This window comes from Sapajus apella, unplaced genomic scaffold, assembly GCF_009761245.1.
Source record: "Sapajus apella isolate SASKATOON/1434 unplaced genomic scaffold, GSC_monkey_1.0 scaffold189, whole genome shotgun sequence".
NCBI lineage: Eukaryota > Metazoa > Chordata > Mammalia > Primates > Cebidae > Sapajus > Sapajus apella.
This window is the reverse complement of record NW_022437129.1, coordinates 540,335-566,465: the sequence shown is the minus strand read 5'-3', so window position 1 is coordinate 566,465 and position 26,131 is coordinate 540,335. Positions and strand designations below refer to the sequence as shown.

General features: G+C 51.2%; 1 protein-coding gene across 6 annotated transcripts; it reads left to right on the top strand.

Annotated features, from left to right (window-relative positions):
• Positions 1 to 810: 810 nt before the first annotated feature.
• On the top strand, positions 811 to 25,741 carry RNF112 (ring finger protein 112). Of its 6 annotated transcripts, XM_032269137.1 has the most exons (15): positions 811 to 932; positions 19,747 to 19,962; positions 20,124 to 20,164; positions 20,974 to 21,259; positions 21,419 to 21,625; positions 21,763 to 21,894; positions 22,043 to 22,147; positions 22,545 to 22,595; positions 22,901 to 22,957; positions 23,038 to 23,112; positions 23,251 to 23,368; positions 23,521 to 23,690; positions 23,769 to 23,822; positions 24,050 to 24,124; positions 24,237 to 25,741. In XM_032269137.1, exons 2-15 carry the CDS (start codon positions 19,909 to 19,911, stop codon positions 24,705 to 24,707), a joined length of 1,896 nt encoding a protein of 631 aa, XP_032125028.1. In that variant the 5' UTR covers positions 811 to 932; positions 19,747 to 19,908; the 3' UTR covers positions 24,708 to 25,741. The 6 variants fall into 6 exon arrangements, with proteins under 6 accessions (XP_032125028.1, XP_032125033.1, XP_032125029.1 ...); XM_032269142.1 differs by lacking the exon at positions 811 to 932 and having other exon boundaries at positions 19,465 to 19,962; positions 21,422 to 21,454; XM_032269138.1 differs by lacking the exon at positions 811 to 932 and having other exon boundaries at positions 19,465 to 19,962; positions 21,422 to 21,625.
• Positions 25,742 to 26,131: the final 390 nt, after the last annotated feature.

Here is a 26,131-nt window from a genome sequence, read left to right as displayed (position 1 = left end):
CCTGTTTCCTCCCCTTTCCTCTCAGGTTGGGATAATGAGGGCTGTCATCCTTGCTAGTCCCAGGACGTCTCAATGCCCCATGTTGCTTTCCTTAATGTTTACACCCAAGTAAATAGTCCCTTCATTAAATTCTCTGAAGAAAAAAAAAAAAAACCTAAAACAGCTGAGTTCACCCTTTGTTTCCTGAGAGAATGCTGGCTGACTCAAGGTCTTACTTTGGTTTCCTCTAAAAGCAGCAGCCTGTGCAATGGAGCATTTTCTGTTGTTTCAGACAGCAGCTAAGGATGAGACTCCTATTCTGTCTGCAGGTGCAGACACCTCCCTGTGTATCTTACTGGCGGGCAGCTAGACTGCTCCTTTATCCAACCTCCTGTATCCCAAGCTAGAAAAGCCTGCATCAAAGCAGAGAGCACCTAGGGAGGAGAGAGATGGTGGGTCCCCCCAACCCAGGCCAAGCGAAGGGGCTCCAAGAGAGAAGGGCTGTCTGCCCAAAGGAAAGACTGGCTGAGCGGCCGAAATCCAAAGGCCCTTTCCCAGAGGCAGCAAAGCGAGAACGACTATTTGGAAGACTGGGGTGAAGCCTGGGGCTGCCCGAGGTGGAGGGAAGAGAGGAGACAGAGGCCCTCACAGTCATCGTTTGGCAGGACACGGATGTGGTGTTCCAAGTGGGTGCTGTGGAATATGAGGTCAGATTGGAATCAGGCCCATCCTTGTAACCTCATTTTACCTTAACTACCTCTTTAAAGGCTGTATCTCCAAATATAGTCGCATTCCGAGGTGCTGGGTGTTATAGCTTCAGTGTGAATGTTGAGGGACACGATTCATCCCGTAACAAGCATCTTCCAAGCAGCAGGCACTCCTCAACCCTTTATAGGCAACTGTGCACAAAACGGAATCTCCAGCCCTCCTGAAGCCGCAGAGGAGAAAGAAAAGTACATTGAAATGATGATAAGTACTATGAAAAGTGAACCGGGAAGGCAGCAGGCGTGGGGACGCAGTTTGGAATGGGGCACTTCCAGAAGGCCTTAGTATGGAGATGGTAATGGGAAACTCTGGGTCCAAGGGCAGACACAGACGTTTTGTGGTGGGGAACACTCTATCTTATTTCTCTAACAGGGGGGAAGGTAGGAGCGATTTGGTGTCTCTCCCCACCTTTTTGTAGTTTGGGACAAGATCAGCTGATGGAACTCAGGGTGTGGCTGAGAGAAGAGGCGGGTTAGGAAGGGTGTTGAATGCAGGCTGAAACATTTCAACTTGATCTCAAGCGCCTTTGGGATTAGGGTATATTGAGATATGTAATTTAAGCTCTTGATTTTACTTTGATGTGTAGATGCTATATAACTGGGGAGAAAACATACGGATTAGAGGTCTTTGCTTTTTGTTTTTAAATAATCAAACGAATGCATGAGCATAATTGGGGTGAAAGGAGGCCATATATGGAGAAACAGCAGTCCCTAGCCCTGTGTTGGATGATTCCTGGGGTTGAGTCTTTTCTCTTTCATTGTGCTGGTCAGTGGGTGGAGGTTTGTTTCCCTCAGTTCTGAGAAAATTCTTTTCTATTACTTCTTTGGCTATTTATTTCCTCCATTTTCTCTGTTCTCTTTGTGATAATTTTATTAGTTGGATATTAGATCTCTTGAATTGATCCTATATTATATGTTGCCCTAAAAATCCTCTGTGCTCTGCCAACCATCTCTTCCTCCCCCTAAACCCCTGGCAAATACTGATTTTTTACTGTCTCCATAATTTTGTCTTTTCCAGAATGTCATAAGGCTGGAATCACATCATAATATGTAGCCTTTTCAGATCGGTTTCTTTCACTTAGTAATATGCATTTAAGATTCCTCCATGTCTTCTCATGGTGAGATAGCTCACTTCTTCTCAACACTGACTAAAATTCAGTTGTCTGGATGTGCCACAGTTTATTTCTCCATTCACTTACTAAAGGACATCTTGGTTACTTCCAAGTTTGGGTGATTATGAATAAAGCTGTTGAAACATCTGTGTGCAGGTTTTGTGTAGATATGCATTTTCAACTCACTTGGGTAAATGCCAAGGAGCGTGACTTCTGGTTCATATGGTAGGAATATGTTTCGTTTTGTAAAAAAACTGCCAAACTATCTTCCAAAGTGTCTGTACCATTTTGTATTACTACCAGCAATAAATGATTGCTATTCCATATCCTTGTCAGCATTTAGTACTGTCGTTCTTTATTTTAGCTAGTCTTGCAGGTATGTAATGATATCTTGTGATTTTAATTTGAATTACTTAATAGTAAATGATATTAAGCGTCTTTTCATGTGCTTGTTTGCCATCTGTGTATCTTCTTTAGTGAAAGATCTGCTCATGTCTTTTGCTCACGTTCTTTTATTTATTTATTTTTTTTCCGAGACAGGGGCTTGCTGTGTTACCCAGGCTGGGGTGCAGTGGTACAGCTCACTGCAGCCTCCACCTCCTAGGTTCAAGTGAGCCTCCAACCTCAGCTTCCCAAGTCGATGGTACTAGAGGTGTGCACCACCGCACTTTGCTAATTATTGTATTTTTTTTTAGAGATGTGGTTTTGCATGTTGCCCAGGCTGGTCTCTAACTCCTGGACTCAAGCAACTCTCCAGCCTCAGCCTCCCAATGTGCTGGGATTACAGGCTTGAGCCACCACAGCCGCTCCCCCAACCCATGTTCTAATTGGACTGTTTGATTTTTTACTGCTGGAGTTTTGAGAGACCTTTATGTATTCTAGATACTAGTGCATCGTCAGCTGTGTGGTTTGCAAATATTTTCACCCATTCTGTGGCTTGTCTTTTCATCCTCTTTTACACAGCAAACATTATAAATTTTGATTAAGTTGAATTAATCAACTTTTGTGGATTGTGCTTTTGGTATATCTGGCAACCTTTTGCCTGGTCCTAGGTCCCAAAGATATTCTGTTTTTTTCCAAGAGTTTTATAATTTTACCTTTAGTTGGTGATCCACTTTGAGTTCATATTTATAGCAGTCAAGCTCTTTTTTTTCCCTTTCTTTTTGTAGATTCCTTGGGATTTTCTACATAGACAATTAGGTCATCTGCAAATAGGGGAAGTTTATTTCATCCTTTCCTATTTGTGTATCTGTTATCTCCTTTTCTGGTCTTTTTGCACTGGCTAGAATTTCTAATCCTGTGTTGAATAAGAGTGGTGAGAGCAGATATCATTGCCTAGTTCGGGATTTTAGCAAGAAAGTATCCAAGGCAAGGTGCGGTGGCTCACACCTGTAATCCCAACACTTTGGGAGGCCTAGGTGGGAGGATCACTTGAGCCTGGGAAATTGTGGCTGCAGTGAGCCCTGATGGCACCACTGCATTCCAGCCTGGGCGACAGAGTAAGACCCTGTCTCAAAAAAAGAAAAGAGCCTGTAATCCCAGCAATTTGGGAGGCCGAGGCGGGTGGATCACGAGGTCAAGCGATCGAGACCATCCTGGTCAACATGGTGAAACCCCGTCTCTACTAAAAATACAAAAAAATTAGCTGGGCATGGTGGCGCGTGCCTGTAATCTCAGCTACTCAGGAGGCTGAGGCAGGAGAATTGCCTGAACCCAGGAGGCGGAGGTTGTGAAAGTTACCTGTAGGTATTTTGTAGATGCTCTTTATCAAGTTGAGGAATTTCCTCTTTATTCCTACTTTTCTGACAATTCATGGGGTGTTGAATTTTTTTCAAATACTTTTTCCACATTGATTGATATGATCATATGGATTTTCTTCTTTAGCCTGTTCACTTAGTGGGTTATAATGATTGATTTTCAATTATCAAACTAACCTTTCATTTCTGGAATAAATTACACTTGATCATAGTGTAGAATTATTTTTATATTGCTGAATTCTATTTGGTAATATTTTATTAAGAATTTGTATATGTGTTCATGAGGGATATTGGTTTGGATATTTATTTTTTTAAATACCATCTTTCGTTTTGATATAGGGTCAAAATAGCTTTGTAATGAATTGGGAAGTATTTGCTTCTCTTTCCTTCTGTTTTCTGGAAGATACTGTATATAACTAGTTTTAATTCTTTTTTTTTTTTTTTTGGCGCCAGGGTCTTAGTCTGTCCCCCAGACTGGAGTGCAGTGGTGTGAACATGGCTCCCTGCAGCCTCAACCTCCTGGGCTCAAGCAATCCTCTGGCCTTGGCTTTCCAAAGTGCTGGGATTACCAGCATGAGCCACTGAGCCTGACCCCGTGTTAATTCTCCTGTAAACGTCTGGTAGAATTCTTCAGGGAAATCATGTAGGCCTGGAGATTTTTTTTTTTCTCCTGAGAAATACTGTGACACATCTTTTTGGCCTCCATGGTTTTTGAAGAGATGTTTCTTGTCATTTCAATTGCCTTCCCCCTATAAATAAAGCATTTTTGTCAGGTGTTTTATATATTTTTTCATAGTTTTTAGTTTTCAGAAATTTATAATGTGTTTTGCCATGAATTTTTGGGAGTTATCCTGATTGGGATTTGCTTCTCTTTTTAATCTGTTGTTGGCTTATATCTTTTGTCAAATTTGGGGAGTTTCCAGCTATTACTGATTTGGGTACTTCTTTTTGCCTCACCCTCCTTCTTTCCTCTAAGGACTCCAGTGACAGAAATGTTAGACCTTTGTTCTATGGTAGTTCCCCCGGTGCAGGAATCTGTTCCTATTTTTTCTGGTCTTTTTTCTCTCTTAGTCAGATTAGGTGGTTCTATTGTTTTGCCTTAGAGTTCACCCTCTGTCCCCTCCATTCTGCTCTTGAGCCCATCCACTGAGCTCTTATTTTGATTATTGTATATTTTGGTTTTAAAATTTCCATTTGGTTCTTTGTAGCTTCTTCTTCATCTTCTTCTTTTTTTTTTCCTGAGGCTTTCTCTGTTTTCGTTTGTTTCAAGTGTGTTTACAGTTGCTCATTGAAGCATTTTATCATAGCCGTTTTAAACCTTTGTCAGCTAATTCTGACATCTCTGTCATCTCAGTGTTGGCATCTGTCAGTTATCCTTTGTCATTTAGTTTGAGGATGTGCTGCTTCTTGATATGATGAATACTTTTTGATTGAAACCTGGACATTTTGTATTATTTATGAAATGCTGGGTCTTACTTAAACCTGTTTTTTGTTTGTTTGTTTGTTTTGAGACCGAGTCTCACTCTGTCCCCCAGGCTGGAGTGCAGCGGTATGATCTCAGCTCACTGCAACCTCCACCTCCTGAGTTCAAACGATTCTCCTGCCTCAGCCTTCCAAGTGGGTGGGACTACAGGGGCACGCCACTATACCTGGCTGATTTTTGTATTTTTATTAGGTTAGCGCAAAAGTAATTGCAGCTTTGTCATTAATGGCAAAAACCACAATTACTTTTGCGTCAACCTAATAGTAGAGATGGGCTTTCACCATGTTGCCCAGGCTGGTCTCGAACTCCTGGCCTTGACTGATTCACCCATCTCACCTTCCCAAATTGTTGGGATTACAGGAGTGAGCCACCACACCTGGCTTAAGCTTGTCTTAGCTGGCCTCCTCTGACACCCTTCTGGCTGGGAAAGGGGTGGTGCTTTCTCAGTACTGCCAGGTACAGGCAGAAGTTCAGGTTCTTCACTTCGCTTCCACTGACACTTAAGAGGGAGATTCCCTGTTACTGGTAGACAGGGTGCAAATTTCGGCTCCCCACATGGTCTCCACCAACACTGTGAAGTCAGGGAGACCACCTGTAATGGCTGGGATGCACATCCTGGCTCCCTACTTGGCCTTTTCTGACCCCACCCAGCTGGGGATGTTGGGACCCCTTATTACTACCTAGTGGGGGAAAGGTCTAGGTTCCCCATTCAGCCTTTGTGGCATGGGTAGGTGGGGCTGTGTGCTTTCCTGTGGTGTTTGGCTGCAGTAGGGTATTTATTGTCTAGGAATTTTCTGTCTTGCCAGTCCACCCTTTTCCTGGTCCTTTGGCTACAGATAGCAGGTTTTGTTGAGATTTTTTTTGTAGTGGCTGTTGATGTTTCCAGGTTGCCAGCTTCTCTAGTACCCACTCTGAGATAATGAGACAAAAAGAAAGCCCAGGAGAGTTGCCACCATCCTCAGTCCTGATGTCCCTGGCCCACCTGCCTTCTTTTCTCTGCCTTTCAGAGTCTTCTCATATTTGTCTAGTACGTGATGTCCCAGGTTTTCAGTTGTACTTAGCAGGAAGTACAGGAAAAAATATACCTACTCCATCTTCCCACAAGTGGAAGTGCCTTAAGAAAAATTATGAGGCATAAGTTATATAGAGTGATGTAGACCAGTCTTTACAAACATGTACCTGGATTGTACCACATGGATTCCTAGCACCACGGCAGGCTTCCTGTGAGGAGGGACATCTTTTTATTTGCATCTTTAAAAAATGGGGCTGGCTGCCAGGTAGATTGGTGGGAGGCAGGGGAGGGAATGATGGCCTGAATGTTCCGAGACACCATCATCTGTCCCTGCTGGCCACTGTGGGTGGGTGGGGTGGCCTGGGCTCCATGGATCACTTCCAAGTCTGCTCAGGCCTCTGGGCTGACCCCGTTCCTCCTCTTTGGCACTGGGTCATCAGTCAGGGTCAAGCAGTCCAGGGCTGCTCTGATGTGGGTGGGGAGCCTCTGCTCTTTCTGCCATCAGACTCATTGTCAGGAAGCAGAAGCATATTTCAGCCTTTGTACACCCTCTTTCCTGACCCCTGAGGTCAGCTGTTAATTTCCTGTTGCCTAACCGTACTCCACATTCATTTTGTCAGCAAACATGCTGTGTTACGGATTGCTGAGGACATGACTACCGCAGCTGCTTTGCTCTGCTGGGCCCTGGATTGTGATGTTCTGAAGGGGAGAGCCAATGGGGTTAGAGAGAGAGGAAGAAGAAACACTGTGTGCATGTAAGAGAAAGAGAGATAGCGAGAGACAAATGCTAGAGACTAGATAGGAAACAGGCTTGGCTGCAGGTCACTTGGGTAGCCTCAGTTTTCTCATCTGTAAAATGGAGCCAATATTTCCACCTTTAGAGAAATGTGGGGAAGATTGGAGATTCCCGTGTTAGAAGGACTCAGCATATAGTGGGAATCCAGTGACATGATCATTATTATCATTGTAATAAACTAGTGGAAACTGTAGTTATTTATCCGTTGGACATCTGTTCTCAGGCCTACTGTGGAAAAAGCCCTTCTTCTGTAAGAATCTCTTGGTTTTTCCTTTGACAAAGAAAAAGAGGTGAGGCTTTGGGGAGGGGATCTGAGAGCCAAGTTGGGGCAGGGCTGATGCCTGGGGAGATCTGGGCACAGCGAGGTAAGTGGTCCAGACTTGCTTCCAAGGCTGATTAACAGGCTAGCATTGGCCGGGTGTGGTGGCTCACGCTTATCATCCCAGCACTTTGTGAAGCCCAGATGAGTGGATCACTTGAGGTCAGAAGTTCAAGATCATCCTGGCCAACATGGTAAAATACCGTCTCTACTAAAAATACAAAAATTAGCTGGGTATGGTGGTGTGTGCCTGTAATCCCAGCTACTTGGGAGGCTGAGGCAGAAGAATCGCTTGAACCAGGGAGTTGGAGGTTGCAGTGAGCCGAGATGGCACCACTGCACTCCAGCCTGGCGAAAGAGCAAGACTCCCTCTCAAACAACCAACCAAAGAACAGGCTAGCATTTATTGAGCATCTACTGTTCACCAGGCTTTCTGGACTGACACTATATGGGAGTAATTATATCTTCAGTTTTACTGCTGAGGAAACTGAGCTTGAGTGAGAGAAGTGACCCTGCCTAGCAAATTGGGTGGAACCAGTGTTCGAACCAAGGCCTGTTTTGTGCCAAAGCCTGGGTGCTGCCCAGGACAACACATGACGTTGTGAGTCAGGTTGAAGGATGGTGTAGGACAGCGGGCCAGCAGGCTTTCATGCAGAGGCCTGGACTGCAGCGGGCCTCTGGCTCTATTCAGACTGGCTGTCTGCCTATCAAACAGGCTGCAAGCGGCTGCCTCTCACTTTACAGGAGTCTATGGGGCCTGGATCCAGTTGGGCATAGTTTGTAGGGGGCAGTTTACCCCACAGGGGCCAGCTGGCCACATCTGTCAACTTCCTGGCTGACTGCCTGGATACTCCAGTCCCAGGGTCCTAACGGGCAGTATGCAAGTTGGAATGGGGGTAGTACAGAGGAGGAGAGGGAGAATTTTCAGATGCTCATCAAGTGGTGGGCACAGTAGAGAAATCAGAGTGGAGAGAGAAGCTGAGGGTGAAGAAGGAGAGGCAGGAAGTACCTGGAGACTGGAGCCCCATCTTGTTAACCCTCACAACCCTGGAGGTGGGGATAAGCCGTCCTCCTTCTACCCCCCTCCCCACAAGACTGGAATGGAGCCTGGTCTCCGTTTTGACTTGGAGGAGGGGAGATGATGCATAATGGCAGGTTGGCTGTCAGCAGCCAGGGACTGCTAGCCAGTGTGGACATCCAGAAAGGTGCTCCAGGGGTCTTCTAACTGGATTCTTCTCACTTCCTTCTCCCCTGTTGTCCCCATCAGCTAGTGCCTCCCAACATGTATGTCCTGCTTCCACCCTGCCTCTGCAGCCCAGCTTCCTGTCCTCACCCTCCCGCCCCCACCCCATCCCTTGTGCCCCACGCTTCATAGCTCTGGAGGTAGGCAGCCCATATTTGAATGTTGTCTTTCCCACTTTTGTCAATAAGTTCAGCAAGTGTTTGTTGGGTACCCCAGGCCTGACCGTTTTCACTGTTGAAGCTTCAAATGAGATATTGATATGCGGCTTGGGGAAGTAATTTAACTTATTCAAGTCTGTTTTCTCATCTGTAAAATTGTGGGGAGGGGGATAGAAGGAGGAGGGCTTATCCTCACCTCAAGGGTTGTGAGGGCTAACAAGATGAGGCCCCAGTCTCCAGGTACTTCCTGTCGCTCCTTCTTCACCTTCTTCTCTCTCTACTCTCTGATTTCCCTACTGTGCCTACTACTCGATGAGCATCTGAAAATTCTCCTACAAGGCCAGGCACAGTGGCTCATGCTTGTAATCCCAGCGCTTTGGGAGGCCAAGGTTGGTGGATCACCTGAGGTCAGGAGTTCAAGACAAGCCTGGCCAACATGGTGAAACCCCGTCTCTACTAAAAATACAAAAACTTAGCGGGGCATGGTGGTGGGTACCTGTAATCCCAGCTACTCAGGAGGCTGAGGCAGGAGAATTGCTTGAACCTGGGAGTTGGAGGTTGCAGTGAGCCGAGATTGTGCCACTGCACTCTAGCCTGGCAACAGAGTGAGACTCAATAAATAAATAAATAAATAAATAAATAAATAAATAAATAAAGTTGTTTTTGACATGGCAGATAGATAACCCAAAAACTCCCTGAATAAAAGATAAAAAGAATCCTTTAACATTTGTAGCCAAAATCGGCAAAGATCAATATGTATGATTTTGCTCTGTGTTGGTGAAGATATCCTTAAATTATACTTACCCAAGTGGAAGTGGGGTAAGAATAGTAATATGTGCTACAGTGCTATTTATTACAGCAAGTGTTAGCAATGCTCTAGACGTCTGTCATGGAGGCCTCGCTCCAGGGTGTGGTCAGTACTCAAAGGCAGCTAATGCAAAGTGGCTGTTGAAAGTAGCAAGGTGTCTCCTCCAGTCTGTCCTGGTGGACACTCAGAGTAATGGTTCAAGAACACAAATCTGTTCACATGTATCCCTGCTTAAAATAGTTGATGGCTCCACTGACATGCAGCTAAAATTCAAAAATCTGCCACGTGGCCCTCCATCATCTGCGCTCTGCTGACTGGCCTTGGTCCTGTCACCCTGCCTCTACCCTTCCTTCCTGCCAACCCTCACCCTGTGCTCTGGCTACACCCACACTGAACCTGTCCCGCCAGGCCTTTGCATGTGCTCTCCCATGTCTGGAGTCCCAGCCCCCACCACCTTTTACCCTGCTACCTCCCATATCCTGCAAGACTGAGCCTTGCTGACTTCCAAAGTGTGAGTGAGGGGCATCCTCTGGGCTCCCACATTTCCCTGGGCAGCTCCTATACCAGCAGTGGCCATGCTGAGAGGCAGCTGCCTGCTTCATTGTTTGCACATAGTCTTTGAGCTCCTCGGGGCAGGGACCTGCCAAAAGACAAAATGACAATAAATTTAGTTTAAAGATATAATTGGCTTTTATTTGAAATTCTAGAATTGGGCAACACCTCCTTCTTATAAAATAGAGTGATTGTTTGATGAGCTGAACAGAAGAGATTGCCTTTATAGGCAGAAAGGGCTGAAGTAAGCAGGCAGAACAAAAAGCAGACTGATTTCAAAGTTACTTTTCTTGTAAAGGTTAAAGCAGAGGGGACGTCCTATCCTGCTGGCTAAAACTGGCCTGTTTGGGGATTTGGCTGTTATCTCTCTGTGTCCTGATTTCTTGGAAGATCAGATAAACAATTCAGTTTTGGCTTGGTGGCAGGGAACTTCAGCATGAGTGAATCCATTTTGGTTTGGTCTGTTGGAGCTTATCCAGGAGCTCAGTCCAAACCAATAATCTCCTATAAATCTTATTTAATGGACTACATCTTATTTGTTGTAGCCTCTGCATTCAGCATCACTCTTGATACATGCTTGGTACATAGGAGGCATTTCATAAGTTTGAAGAGCAAAGGGGAGGAGAGAGAAGGATGGGGAAAGGTTCCCTGTAGAAACTCTGAGCAACCTGGGCCTGGGCGATGGGTTTCATGTGGGCAGGCAGAGACTGGCAAGGGCATTCCAGGCAAGGAGGGTGGCGGTGGGAAAGGTGTGGAGGTGTGGATGTTGGGAGACCACAGCATACAGCAGGCCAGAAAGGAGGGGCAGACCAGGACTGGGAGTCAGGGCATTTTACTTCTTCCAGGGCTGTCACTGGAATGTTTCCTTAGCTCCTAAGCCTCAGTTTCCTCATTCATAAAGTAGAGCTAATAGTCACTGTGTTATGAGAGCCAATCGAGGTAACAGGGCACATGGCAACACATTGTGAACCCTAAATTGCTAAGCAAATGCTTGGTAATTGTGCTGTTATTAATTGTTTCAGGGTGCCTAGTACCAGATTGATGGTGGGGGGCTTCCAAAGTAAAGCTGGGAGCTCTGACTTCCGTCCAGCTGCTGATGGGAAGGCCTGGCCTCTGATGCTCACACAAGGGGACCTGGCACAGACATAGCCTTGGTGAGGGCCAGGGTGAGAGCAAGGGGGGGCCACTGGGCCTGGGGGACAGGAGGAGGGTAGCCACTGGGAGCAGATGCTGCTACACCTTAGGGCCAGGGTCAGGACCCAGGGCAGGAAGGCAGCCATGTTGCCATGGGCACCAGCTCACCACAGCCAGCAGCACCCAGAGGCCATTGGTTCAACAGGACAGCAGGTATCCTAAGTCCTGCAAGGAAGCAGTGTATGGGCATGGACTAAGGGGTGACACCAAAGGGTGGAAGAGCTTACACACCCTTCTGTGACCGGCCCCTGTTATCCTTACTTCTCCTTGCTTCATAGGCTACACTCCAGGGAAGCTGTTTATCCTGCAGCTCTGGGTCGTTGCATGGGCTGGTCTTTCTGCTGGAAATGTTGTTTGCCTGTCCCCATTCCTTTGCCTGGCCACCTCGTATTCATCCTTCAGATGCAGCTTGTGTAGGAAGCCGTCCCAGTGCCCAGGTCTGAGCAAGGTGCCTTTGCTTGTTTCTCGTGTGTCTCCCCTCACTTTATCTAATCAGAGAACTTATCACCCAGTACTTGCTTATTGACCTTTCTGTCTCCCCAGTAGACTGGAAGCACCCTGAGGGCTCATCAGTCTACTCCCAGAGCCTAGTATGATGTCTGGTGTATTGCTCAATAAATAACATGGACAGATTGATGAACCCTACCCATGCATGGATGGATAAGTGTAAGGATAGATGGTGGACGGGTAGATAGATGGTGGAGTGATGGATGAAAAGATGTGTGCATGTGTGGTTGAGTGGATGGATGGAGGAAATCATGCATGTGTGCATGTGTAGATCGGTAGTTGGAGAATGGATGGATGAAAGAATATAAGAAATGAGGTCAGGGGTGGTGGCTCATGCTTGTAATCCCAGCGCTTTGGGAGGTCAAGGTGGGTGGATCACTTGAGGTCAGAAGTTCTAGACCAGCCTGACCAACATGGTGAAAACCCATCTCTACTAAAAATACAAAACAATTAGCTGTGCGTGGTGCCACACACCTGTAATCCCAGGTACTTGGGAGGCCGAGGCAGGAGAATCGCTTGAACCCAGAAGATGGAGGTTGCAGTGAGCCGAGATTGTGCCACTGTACCACTCCAGTCTGGGGATAGAGCAAGACTCTGTCTCAAAAGAAAAAAAAAAAAGAGAGAAATGAATGGTGGATACGTGGATGGATTAATGGATGGATAATGAATGCATGGGCGATTGAGTGAGTAGATGGATAAATAGGTAGATAATGAATTTATCTTGATGGATTAATAGGTAGATAATCAGTGCATGCATGGATAGATGGTTGGAGGAGTGGAGAACTAATGAATGAATGGATGGGTGAGTGGGTAGAAGATGAACAAGATAGTGACGGTGTCCCCCAAAGTTCAAGTGTTGGAAACTTAATTCCCAGTGCAATGGTTTGAGAGATGGGACCTTTAAGAGGTGATTAAAAGTCGCCTCAGGAATGGATTAATGCTGTCACCTCGGGAATGGGTTCCTTTATAAAAGGATGAGTTTGGTCCCCTTTCCTCTCTCTCTTGTCCCTGTGATGGCTTCTGCCATGTGATGACATAGCAAGAAGACCCTCATCAGATGCAGCCCTTTGGTCTTAGCCTTCTCAGCCTCCAGAACCGTGAGCCAAATACATTTCTGCTCATTATGAATTAACCAGTCTGGCATTGTATTATTGTAGCAGAAATGGGCTAAGACCCGGTGCTTACCAGGGCAGTGCCCATGGTGCCAGGCTTCATGAAGGCCAGCTCCCAGCTAAGAAGAGGGAGAGGACTGGAGATGTTCCACCCAAGGGACTTCTGATCACATTACTCCTCCCCAACATTTACACATCAGGGAACAGACCCAGAAAAGATCAGGGACTTGCCCAAGGTCCCACAGCAAGCTGGGGTCAGAACCAGTCAGAACTCAGTTGCCTGTTTCCAATATTCTGCATAGATGGACTAGACTGATTTTTATCCCCCTCAGGAAAGAGACCGCAAATTGAGACACAGCAAAACTACAAACTCTTCCCCAGGCTTACTGTAATAACTAACTTTATTTCTGTCACCAGAGAGATCATAGAGTGTAGTGGCTAAGAGTTTGGACTGGGGAGCCTGATGGCTTGGGTTTGGACTCCAGCTCTGCCGTTAATAGCTGTGCGGTGTTAGACAAGTGACTTAACTTCTCTGTGCTTCAGTTCCCTCATCTATACAATGGGAGTGATATAGTACCTCCCTCATAGGCTGAGTTACTCAGGGTGAGTTTCTCACATAAAGTGCTTGGAATAGCACCTGTTGGGTAAGGATGTATGATGTGTGTCTGTGTGTATAAGGTAGTAAGATTGAGCCCGTGTGTAAATGTGCATGAGCATGAGGCCTGGAAGTATACACGTATTTGTGTGTGAGTGTGAAGGAGTGAGCATGTTAATGGATGTGGATGTGCAAGTGCAGTTGTGAGGGTGTAACTGTGTGTGTGTGTGTGTGTGTGTGTGTGTGTGTGTGTGCGCGCGCGCGCGAGCACTGTGGGTCTATATCAGACAAGGAGTCATGGATATGCACGTGGCACAGTGTGTGAGCACAGAGTGTGGGATAGATGGGGTGTTTTGACCATATGTGTATGGTATGTGTGAGGGTTTACATGGATGGGTATGTTGGGGGAGGGTTGACCAGGTGTGTGCATGCATGCATGTGTGTGTTCATGTGTACAGCTGGCTCTTGCCCACATCAAGGGACCCAGAAACCTTCCCAAACAGGGTCCCAGTCTAGAGAACTGTATTTTTGACTCCTGAGGCTGATTATTCCAAAAATGAGTCCACCTCCTCCCCACCTCCCAGCCTGGAAGCTAGAGCCAGAGGTCAGGAAGTCAGGAGGTCAGCAGCCTGAGCGGAGCCCCCAGGAGCCTGGTTCACAAGGATGGAAAAGGCAGTGGGAGAGCAGGTGCTGGGAGCTTTCAGCTTTAGGATCTGGAGACCACGGGCTGGATTTGGGCAGAGGTCTGACAGGGTGGTTGGGATGGAGCTGCCTGCTATGGGGCAGGAGGAAGAAATCCTGCCTGAGGCCTGCATCACAGCAGCTCCACCTGCCAGGAAGGGGCCTGGTCCTGTCAGCTGCTGAGCTATGGGCCAGTGGGGTACACAGGGGTTCCTGCTGGCCCTTTTGGGCCCTTTCCAAATCCAAATGCCACACACAGTCATTGCTGTCCAGGGCAGGAACCTTGAACACCAAATGGTTAGCCAGTGGACAGGGACTGAGGTCCCAACCACCCTGAGACCACCCAGCAAGTTGATGGTGCAGGACCAGCCTGCGGGCCTTGGGACTCCCAGGCCCATACTCCTCTGAGTCTGTGCAAGGTGTCCAAGGTAGTGATCCTGTCTGAGTGAGTGATGGCCATATTCCTGGCATTTCTTTGCCGGGTATAAGCACCCCACACTAACTCAGCCAATATTTGTTGGTGAATGAATGGACAACAGATGAAATGACAAATAAGTGTGTCCCTAGGGCCTGCAATTCACTCCCTCCCATAGCTCAAGCTCCACCCCTGAAACCCAGGACCTCCCCTCCCACCCCAACCCTCTCTGTGGATTCCACTTTCACTCAAGTGACCGCTCAGTCCCCAACAGCATCCTGAGGGCCTGTCCACCTTGCAGGACCAGGCCTGGCTGAGTGTGGCCCTTCCTATTCCATTGAGTCCCTGGGGAAGGTCAGAGGCCAGTTAGGGCCACCATGGCAAATGTGTGTGGCAGCTTCACCATAGTTTGAAAGCAAGGAACTAGGCAGGGTGGAGTTTCTTCCCTTCCTTTTCAGATTTGCTGGGTCCACCCATGGTAGTCATCCTCTTGTGAGGGCCTTAGCTTCCAGGTTCAAGAACTTTGCAGGCCCTGGGCCCTTTGACCTTCAAGAGGACTCTCTCTAATCAGAGCAAGCACATTAAAACATTTGGTACCCACAGCCGAGGTTGAATTGAAATTTTTTGCCATGAATATTTTTCAAAGGATAATCTTTTGATAAGACAAATTATTATTATTATTATTATTATTTTTGAGACAGAGTTTTTGCTTTTGTTGCCCAGGCTGGAGTGCAATGGCACGATCTTGGCTCACTGCAACCTCCGCCTCCCGAATTCAAGTGATTCTTCTGCCTCAGCCCCCGCTAGTACCTGGGATTACAAGCTTGTGCATCACGCCCAGCTAATTTTTGTATTTTAGTAGAGATGGGGTTTCACCGTGTTGGTCAGGATGGTCTCAATCTCTTGACCTTGTGATCTGTCTGCCTCAGCCTCCCAAAGTGCTGGGATTACAGGTGTGAGCCACTGCACCCAGCCAAGACAAATTGTTTATTTTGATGTCTGAATACTTTTTTGAGATAGGATCTCACTCTGTCACCCAGACTGGGTACAGTGGTGCAAGCTCAGCTCACTGCAACCTCCACCTCCTGGGCTCAAGTGATCCTCCCATTTCAGCCTCCTGAGTAGCTGGGACCACAGCTGTGCACCACCATGCCTGGCTAAGTGTGTGTGTGTGTGTGTGTGTGTGTGTGTGTGTGTGTGTGTCTGTAGAGACAGGGTTTCACCATGTTGCCCAGGCTGAGCTCTAGCAATCCACCCATCTCAGCCTCCCAATGTGCTGAGATTACAGGTGTGAGCCACCATGCTTGGCCAGTGTCTCAACACTTTACTGCCATTACTTTCTCTGTTTTGGTCACCCTGACTTCTCAGAAGCTAGCACTGTGCTCAGTACTTAGTAGTGCTCAGTAAACATTTGTTGAATCAGTGCACTTGTGATTTGAATCTGACCTTACAGATGATAACTTGAGCTGGGTTTACCAGCTAACATCATGTGAGGGGTACTGGGACATTAAACTAAGTGGGTGTTACTTTTGGTTTTGAAATTTTTTTGTGGTTTGGAGACCCTCATTCTTCCATTAGGTTTCAAACGTTCTCATAGACTGTAGACTCAGAGACTCATGGAGCATAATGGATAAAGTGGGGCTGCCCATAGACATGGGCCCAAGACCACCACAGCTGGCCTCCCTGGGCTAGGGGTTCCCCTTAGAGCCCTAGATTGCATTAGAGGCCCCTGGCTGCAAAGGTGCAGGGCCCAGTCTTTATCCAGGAGCACATCTCCTATCTGCCTGGTTGGCCTGCACCATGCCTCGGGGAGCACCCGCTTTCGGGTGCCCGCGTGTGATCTCAAGTGGATCTCTATTCCACTTCTAGCCTTGACTTCCCCAACAGCCCCCCAGCCTCCCCGCTTGCCCCTCTACTTTGTTGTCCACACAGCAGCCAGAGTGACTGGGGCCAGCTTCACAGGTGTGCATCCAGTGCAGCCACTCAAGGCCAGAGCTCAGAAAGGCCCTGTGCTTGGGCTTCAGTGCTCTAGCTACCATCTTGAAACAATAATTTTAGCATTGAATGTGTGCTTTGTGAGTGAAGTCTGATGGGAAAACGGCACCTTCACTGAGAACTTGGAATCTGGTTAGTGTGCATCCCATGTCCCACTGCCTCCCCAGCACAGGCTCTTGGCTGCCCACTCCCAGGCTCCCAGTGGCCCCACCTCTGCCCCACCATGGCTGCTCCCCTCCATCTGGAGGCCTGAATGTGGGCTCAAGGAGGACTGGGGACTGCTGTATTGGTCCCTGGCATCTTAGGGTGTAACAAAGTGGTGGATCTCCCCTCCCCAGGCTGAAACTCAGCATAGGCTTCACCCTGACCCCCAGTCCAGGTATTGAGCATGTCCTAAAACAACTGTGGCAATCTGGAAGGGCCGCCTGTTGGCCATGGATGGAGGCACTGTGCTGTGAGACGAGGCAATGGAATTTCTTGCCCCTGGGGACTTCGCAGCTACATTTTTCTCCAAACCCACAAATTATACAGCTAGCCTGGCCAGGCACCGTGGCTTACACCTGTAATCCCAGGACTTTGAGAGGCTGAGGTAGGTGGATCACTTTGAGCTCAGGAGTTTAAGAGCAGCCTGGGCAACATGATGAAACCCTGTCTCTACAAAAAAATACAAAAAGTGGCTAGATGCAGTGGCTCATGCCTGTAATCCCAGCATTTTGGGAAGCTGAGGCGGGCAGATGAGCTGAGGTCAGGAGTTCAAGACCAGCCTGACCAACATGGAGAAACCCTGTCTCTACTAAAAATACAAAATTAGCTGGACGCGGTGGTGCATGCCTGTAATTCCAGCTACTTGGGAGGCTGAGGCAGGAGAATCGCTTGAATCTGGGAGGCGGAGGTTGTGGTGAGCCAAGATCATGCCATTGCACTCCAGCCTGGGCAACAAGAGTGAAACTCTGTCTCAAAACAAAACAATACAAAATGTATCCGGGTGTGGTGGTGTGCACCTGTGGTCCCAGCTACTGGAAATGCTGAGTCTGGAGAATCGCTTGACCCCAGAAGGCAGAGGCTGCAGTGAGCTGAGATCGCACCACTGTACTCTAGCCTAGGTGACAGAGTAAGACCCTGTCTCAAAAAAAAAAAAAATTATATAGCCAGCCCTAAGATTGAGGCTTCTACCATATGCATTTGCCCTGTGGGATCCCTGCTGGGACACCAACTGATGAAGTCCCCATCCCTTCCTTTGGCTCCTGAGGGCCTGCATGACCAAGGTCTGCTCTGCCCTTCACCTCAGCGTACCCATCTTAGAATCTAATATTCCTGCCAGGCCAGCTGGACCTCCTTCATTCCCCAGAATGGGCCCTGTGTCCCCTCCCCTTTGGGCCCTGTACATGTGGTTTGCCCTGCCTGGACAGCCTTTCCCTACCTCCTTGCTTATCAGGACAGCCTGACACCTCTTCTCACCCTCCCCACATCTGGGTTCTCACCCAGATCATAGCAATGACTTTTCTTTGTCTGGTTCGGATCTTGGGGAGGATGGGGCTTTGTCTCTCTTGTTTCCAGCTGTACCCCAGTGTGAGACACAGTGCCTGGTGCTCAGTAAGTATCGTTAAGTGAAGACTGATTGTCCCATCTGCTTCCTCACATCTTTGCTTGGTGATGAGCAAATGGAAGCTCAGAGAGGGCAATGACTCACCAGCATTTCACGCTGGGACAGAGGCGGGTTTAGCGCTTGAATCTGAGTCCAGCGCCCACGCTCACTCTCCTTCGAGGATGAAAGGCTACGGGGCCTGAGAAAACCCTCCCTTTTACCCTGAAGGCAGAGCTGTGGCACAGCTCAGGCTTGCTTCCTCATCCCCTGAATGTGAGGCTTTGCTGCCACACACTGGGGTTGTCCCACCTGGGGCAGGAGGAGACACAGTCTACGGCATTGCTTCTCTGAATCTGATTGATTCAGCCCTACAATCTCAGGCCCTCTAGACCCCAAAATGAACAAGATGTTGCCCCAGCCTCAGCAGTGTCTCCACCTGCTGGAGGTGGTCTCCGCTGAACTTCTCTAGGTTGTGGATCCCACCTCACCCCAACCCTTCTGCATCCTAGCTCCTAGGATGTACCAATGACTCCCCTGCCTGGACTAGTGGCTTTATGTAGGTCATGGTGGCTCCTCAGAGTACAGAGAGATGCAGTGGAGTCCCAGAGCCCCCCAGCTGGGAATTGAACCCAGATCTGCCTGGCTCTGAAGCCTGGGCTGCACCAAGCCTATCACATATCAGATGTCCCATTTGGTGGGGGGTAAGGCAAGGAGGCTCTAGGGAGGCCGCAGCACCGGTGCTGGCCTGGGAGAGTGTCCCAGGGGGAGAAGGAGCAGCGCAGCAGGCAGAGGGAATGCTGAGCCCAGGGGCAGAGGCAGGGAAGAGTGGGGCAAGAGAGAAGGCTGGAAGGAAGGTTCAGCCCAGACCCCAGGCCAGAGAGTTTGGATTTTCATCTGATGGTATTAGAGAGCTATAGAATGTATTTGAGCAGTGTGAGGTAATCTGTGCTGGGGGAGCCTATGCTGGCCGTGCACTAGGGAGTGAAAGGGAGACAAGGAGCCCAGTCAAGAAGCCATTAGAAGGTCCAGAGGTGGCTCATAGTTTTGATAGATTTCACCCTGCTCATGTTTGAGGCAGGGTGAAAGCCATTGGGAGGGAAATACACCAGAGGACATGCAGGGCCCATGGGTGCTGAAGAAGGCTGCAGCTGGGTTGGGCATCAATGACATCACCCTGAAGAGGGTAGGGGATGTGCAGGGCCATGTGAAGTAGGGTGGTACTTGGGGGCTCTGTACACAGTAGGTACTCAGTAACTTTATTGAATGAATGGATGAATAGCCTCCCTGTCTCTGGGTCAGCTCTGGTCGTACCCTCTCCTGTTTCCCATACCTCTTCTCTTTGCCCACCCTGCCCTGTGGCCCTGGGGAGACCTCAGCTGGCCCGGTAGAGGTAGTGCTGGCCTGTGGTTCCGCTGGAGGGCGCCTCCATGTTTGGGGGTGTACCGCACGCCTTCTCCCTCTCTGTCCCCCTCCCCCTCCCTGTCCTTATCTTTCCCTTCTGTCTCCATGGCGACTCACCACCTCGGCAGGCTTGCCTGCATCCCAGCCTCTGCCAGGGATTCTGAGTCGGGCTCCATCCCTCCCTCCTCCGAGCTCTGCTACCCGCAGCCCTGTCTCCTCCCCCTGGGGTGAGTCCAGCAGCAGCCTCCTCTTTCCCGACTGTCACATTTCTTTTCCAGCTCTGACCGGGAGTCAGCTCCTCAGGGAGACCATCCCCCGACCTCACCTTCCGCCTGCTGCAGCCCGCTAGCCTTTCCACGAGAAAAGGCATCCTTACCTCTGGTTGAAGGTCTCGGGGCCTCCCCCTCTGCATCCGGACCCTCTCCCCATCCCAGCCTCCCATGCCGAGGCCCGCCTTATCAGTCACTTCCTTTTGTCACCGGCTTGGCAAACGGGCAAGTCTTTAGTCCTAAGATCAGGAAGGAGAGTCGGGTGGGAAGGGCCCCCCTTTGGGTGGGGGATGGGCCGGCTGGGGGGAGGATGAGGGGTCCCTGGAAACCCAGCATGAAGATAGAAGTCTGGATTCTGTTCTAAATCTTTTTTTTTTCTCTCCAAGGAGAGAAAACAGAGCTTCATGGGAAACAGTGGCAACAGTTGGTAAGTAGTGGGGCCTGCCAGGCTGGGATGGGTGCAGTGGGGCCAGGCAGGTCAGTTGAAATGGCCGGTCCCGGAACACAGAACCGGCAGCCCAGTCGGGAGGGCTGTCCGCCTGAGGCTGGATCTGCCAGGCTGTGGAGGGAGGGACAGGAAGAAGCAGGTGGGTGCTGCAGGGAGGCAGATGCCAGCTCAGAGCAGAGAGCGGAAGGAATCTTCTAAGATCCAGAGCCATCTGCCCAACTGCAGCACAGGCTGCTACCTTCTCCTCACTTCCCTGCAGCACGGGATTGTGGAGGGAATCATCCCTGGGGGCCTGGCTGAAATCAGCACCCCCTGGAGGGAGCCCCGCTGCAGAAGGCCGGGAGAGGCTTTTCCCAGGCATTTGCACCAGGCACCATGCAGGGAGCTGCACACGCCTCCTCTTGGAGGGTCACCCCAACAGCCTCCTGAGGGATGCTGCTGTCCTCTCCGCTGGGACAGTTAGGAAACTGGGGCCCAGAGAGGGGAAGAACTTGCTCACATTTGCGTAGCTGGGATGTGGTGGAGTCCCTTCCACCCAGATTTTCCCTCTCGGACTCTCTCACCACTGCTCTGCTGCCCACCACTGTTCTAGGATGCATGTCAGTAAGGCATGGGCAGAGCTTGGCCTCTCTGGGAGCAGCTCCGCCTGTCCATGGAGGCACTGAGGGAAATTGGGGTGGCACAAAGGGACCTCCATCCCCAAGCCATCAGTCTTCCACCACAACCCTGGCCGGCACCCCCGTCCGCAATAGACATGCTGCTTTTCAATGGCCTGTTTCGCCCCACAGGTCCCATACGCCTTTCCCCAAGTTGGAGCTGGGCCTGGGGCCCCGGCCCATGGCGCCTCGGGAGCTCCCCACCTGCTCCATCTGCTTGGAGAGGTTGCGCGAGCCCATCTCGCTGGACTGTGGCCATGACTTCTGCACACGGTGCTTCAGCACACACCGTGTCCCGGGCTGCGAGCCGCCCTGCTGCCCTGAGTGCCGGAAGATATGCAAGCAGAAGAGGGGCCTCCGGAGCCTAGGCGAGAAGATGAAGCTCCTGCCGCAGCGGCCTTTGCCCCCTGCGCTGCAGGTCTGGGGACTGGGCCTCATCAGTCAGACCCAAGAGGAGGGGGTGGCTTTGGCCCTATTCTAGAACATCAGGACAGGACCCAGAGCTCCAGCTTGGACACACTCCAGGGTCAGGGGCTGGTCCTGGATGCTCAGGGGCCCCTTTCTTCTCCTGGCCCAGGAGACCTGTCCTGTGAGGGCGGAGCCACTGCTGCTGGTTCGTGTCAATGCCTCTGGGGGCCTCATCCTTAGGATGGGGGCCATCAACCGCTGCCTGAAGCACCCCCTGGCCAGGGACACCCCGGTCTGCCTCCTCGCTGTCCTGGGGGAGCAACACTCAGGGAAGTCCTTCCTCCTCAACCACTTGCTTCAGGGCTTGCCGGGCCTGGTGAGGGCGGGGCAGGGGAGGATCGGGGAGTGGGGAAAGGATGGGGGTCCCTGCCTAGGGGAATAACTGGGTCTGGTATTCTGGTCTGTGGGGACAAGGAACCGACCAACTGATGCTCTCCCTTCTCTCCCCTGCAGGAGTCTGGTGAGGGCAGCTGGCCGAGAGGAAGAGAGGCGTCCCTGCAGGACTGCAGGTGGGGTGCCAATGGCCTTGCCAGGGGCATATGGATGTGGAGCCACCCCTTCTTGCTGGGGAAAGAAGGGAAGAAGGTGAGGGGGAAGTGGCAGAAGGAGGTCAGGGATGGGAAGGGGAATCAAGAAGGGCATCTCTGGGGTAAGGATGGAAGACGCGGGTGGGAAGAATGTGGCAGAACAAGGTAGTCCTGGCCCCGTGCTTCTTCCCCTGCCTGCTGCATAGGTGGCGGTGTTCCTGGTGGACACAGGGGATGCCATGAGCCCTGAGCTGAGCAGGGAAACCAGGATCAAGCTCTGTGCTCTCACCACGATGCTGAGCTCCTACCAGGTGATGGGGGGCACTGATGTTGGCATCCTCACCCCACACACCCTTCTCCAGCCCAGCTTCCTCAAGGCCAGACCATCTCACAGGCTTCGGTGTCTGGGGTCCTCATAGGTTCTGGGGCTGCCCCAGAAAGGGGAAGGTGATCCTACTCTGTGAAAGTGGGAACATGGTTATTCCTAAAGGTGGGCTGATGGTCCCCGGGGCAGCCGAAGGCCTAGTGGATCGCAGAACCCTCCAGGCCTGCCTCTGGCCTCGAGGCCAGCCCAATCCTGAAGCTTTCAAGGCTCCCATACTGGCCTCTCCTGTGCTGTGAGGCCCACAGGCTGCCTGTGAGCTCCCCACTCACCAGGCCCTTCCCCCGTGAAGTCACCTGGCCTCTGTAATCCCTCTTACATTCCAGATCCTCAGCACCTCCCAGGAGCTGAAGGATACAGACCTGGACTATCTGGAGGTACAGAGACCTCTGATGTTGGGGGCATCCCCACCCCTGCCCTGCCCACAAGGCCAGGGCCTGGACCAGAAGGAACTATGTGCCCCCTGGCCTGGCCTAGGGTTTATGACACTTGAACAGGGTTGAAGGGGGAGAGTGGAGGGTAAAGCATGAGATGCCTGGTTTGGGGAGAGGCAGGAGAACCCCAGGCTGCAAAGGGGGAAGCTTGGCTTCTACAGCAGGCACATGGAGGTGGGGAGACAGGCTTGGGGTACACCATAGTCCTCGAAGTGGCCCAGCCCTGACGCTTTCTGTGCCCCACCCAGATGTTTGTCCACGTGGCCGAGGTGATGGGCAAGCATTATGGGATGGTGCCAATCCAGGTGAGACATCCATCTCTGGATTCATCAGCCCCAGGCCCCGCCACCCCCAGTTGCTGGTGTCAGGACCCCTTCTCTTCCAGCATCTGGACCTCTTAGTTCGTGACTCATCCCACCCCAACAAGGCAGGGCAGGGGCACATAGGTGACATCTTCCAGGTGAGCGGTGCAAGGGGAGGGAGTGGAGGGACCATGGAAAGGGCAGAAGGTGGGGAAGACTGGGAGGGGTCCTGGCAGGGAGCCAAGAAGGGGAGGCTGGACCTCCTAGCTCAGAGCACTCCTCTCGCTGCCTCGCAGAGATTGTCTGGCAGATACCCCAAAGTGCAGGAGCTGCTGCAAGGGAAGCGAGCCCGCTGCTGCCTTTTGCCTGCCCCAGGGAGGCGGTGGGTGAACCAAGGCCACACAAGCCCTGGTGGTGAGTGTCCCCGAGAGCTGGACCTCCCTTGCCCTGCTCCCACCTCCCCTCCTCTGGCGACCAAGCCCTTCGAAGCACCCACTTGGCCTCTGACACTCCTTCTTCTCCCAAAGCCTGCCTGCAGTCTCTCAGCGTGCAAATCTCTCCCTCAGACACAGATGATGACTTCCGCCACCTTCTGGGGGCCTACGTCTCAGATGTGCTGAGCACAGCCCCCCAGCATGCTAAGAGCCGCTGCCAGGGGTACTGGAACGAGGGGCGCACCGTGGCCAGGGGGGACAGACGCCTGCTCACAGGGCAGCAGCTAGCTCAGGAGATCAAGGTGTGAAAACTCCCTGGAGACCCAGGCGACTCAGCTGGGCCCCTGCTCTCCCTGACCCCAGCGATGGTATCTCTGCAGAACCTCTCAGGCTGGATGGGGAGGACAGGGCCTGGCTTCACCTCTCCGGACGAGGTATGAACCCTTGGGGGATCCAGCATTCTGGCAGGGAGGCAGGGAAGCTGGGGAGGCGGGGGAGGTGGGGAGGTGGGGAGGCAGGGAGGAAGGGAGGAAGGGAGGTGGGGGATGTGCTGAGGCCTCTGGGGTGGGGGTCCGTGTGCCCTGGGAGTGGAGATGTGGAAACGAGCGGCGCCCCTGGCTGAGGAGGAAGGAAGAGGCAGCCTGGGTTTTCCCGTGGACAGATGGCTGCTCAGCTGCATGACCTGAGGAAGGTGGAAGCTGCCAAGAGGGAGTTTGAGGAGTACGTGAGGCAGCAGGTGAGCCCCAGGACCTGTGCGGAAGGCAGGTGCGGGCCGGGCAGGGTACAGGCCGGAGAGAGGATGCCTCGGGCTCCTGGTCAGGGCACCTTCCTTTCCCTCCCTGTCACAGGACATAGCTACCAAGCGCATATTCTCTGCGCTGCGGGTCCTGCCAGACACCATGCGGAACCTCCTCTCCACCCAGAAAGACACCATCCTGGCCCGCCATGGTGTGGCCTTACTCTGCAAGGGAAGAGATCAGACCTTGGAGGCGCTGGAAGCCGAGCTGCAGGCCACAGCCAAGGCCTTCATGGACTCCTACACGATGCGCTTCTGTGGGCACCTGGCTGCTGTGGGGGGTGCTGTGGGGGCTGGGCTCATGGGCCTGGCAGGTGGCGTGGTGGGTGCTGGCATGGCGGCAGCTGCACTGGCTGCAGAGGCCGGGATGGTGGCTGCTGGAGCTGCTGTGGGGGCCACAGGGGCTGCCGTGGTTGGGGGTGGCGTAGGCGCCGGGTTGGCTGCCACCGTGGGCTGCATGGAGAAGGAGGAGGATGAGAGGGTGCTGGAAGGGGACCGAGAACCCCTTCTCCAGGAAGAGTAACAGCTCCAGGAGATGTTGAAGGACAGGAGAGATGTGAGGTGGGGATGGAAAAAGGGACAGGTTGGGCAAGGGTGATGCCAGGAATTCTGAGGAGCCCCATGTACTATACTGCCCTGGTTGAATGCTCAGCGTCTGGGTGATGGGCTGAGCTGGACTCAAGGTGGCTCCAGGAACCTGGGAGGCAGCACCCGGGGGCAATGGATAGAACACCTGTCCTGCTTCTGGTTGCAGATGGTTGCTGACCTGCCCTTGTCTCAGATAGGCTAGATCCCGGGGTCTCTCACCACAAGTGAGGCTCCACTCTCCCCACCTGGCTCATTTCTCCAATGACCCTGGATTATAGGAAAGTTAAGCAGGCACCATCCTGGAAGTCTGCCTCTGGGTAGTTGAGAGACCTGTTCTTTCACAGATGGGAGAAACCCCAGGATAATTGGCTGTGGTGTTCAGGAGTGGGAGCACCAATGAGGGGCTGGGGACGACAGGAAGGAGGGAACACGGGGCAGATGGAGAGATGGGACATGGTAGGCAGTGGCCCAGACCCCAGAGCAGAGAATCTTTCTCCCATGACTCTTCCCAAATTTGCTCCAGCAGAACTAAGGTGGCTTCCCCACCTTCTGGCCCACAGCCCCAAGGGAACCTGTCTGTGCATCCTGAACCACCCTGTGCTGGGCCTCCGCGAAGGCCTCTCTTGGGTCTGTGCCCTTTTTCAAGCCTGTTCAGATGGGGGAGTGCCCATGTCCTCTGTCGTGCATTCTGAGCTAAGCCAGATAGCCTTTATATGGGATTCTATCAAAGTCGCACAAAGGAGAACAAATGAACGTCTATCCTTCAAGACATGCTTTCTCCCCTGGGCTTGGAAGAAGATGCAGCTCCTCAAACACCAGGCCCCCTGGATCTTGGGGTGCAGGAGTTCTCCCTCTGGGAGACAGAAAATCTGACTACTAGGAAGACTCTAGGCTATGAAACTTACAGGGTATGGGTGGGTATATTATCCTTTATTTTATGAAAAATAAAATGTGTGTATGTGAATATCAGCTTCCCAGTATATTATTGAAACAGAATTTAACCCTCAAAGGACTTCAGGGTGGGAGCAGGTGAACCAATGAGATCTAATGCTGGAATGCACAGATGGGAAGAAGGAGACTGGAATTCAAGAGATCTGAGGAAGTCAATGTCAGGGGTCCGCATTCAGTGGCTGCAAGAGGGCCCAGGCCAAGGCCAAGTGCATATGGCCACCTTTGTAGGCTGCTCCACTAGGACTTGGGGCTTTGCTCCTCTTGTCGCTTCTCTGAGAAACTGCTTCCCATGATCCTGTCAACAGGCAGTCAACAAGCACCTGTCCCATCAAGAGGACAGAATGGAGGCATAAGCAGAGAGAACTTGGCCAAGCCTTGAAGGAAGAAGGAGCCCAGGACCGCTTCTGC

Coding starts and splice junctions, on each gene's coding strand:
- RNF112 (XM_032269137.1), top strand. CDS start 19,909: ATGCCGAGGCCCGCCTTATCAGTCACTTCCTTTTGTCACCGGCTTGGC. Junction 21,895..22,042: donor TGGGGAAAGAAGGGAAGAAG/GTGAGGGGGAAG, acceptor CCTGCTGCATAG/GTGGCGGTGTTCCTGGTGGA. Junction 23,691..23,768: donor AGCTAGCTCAGGAGATCAAG/GTGTGAAAACTC, acceptor GTATCTCTGCAG/AACCTCTCAGGCTGGATGGG.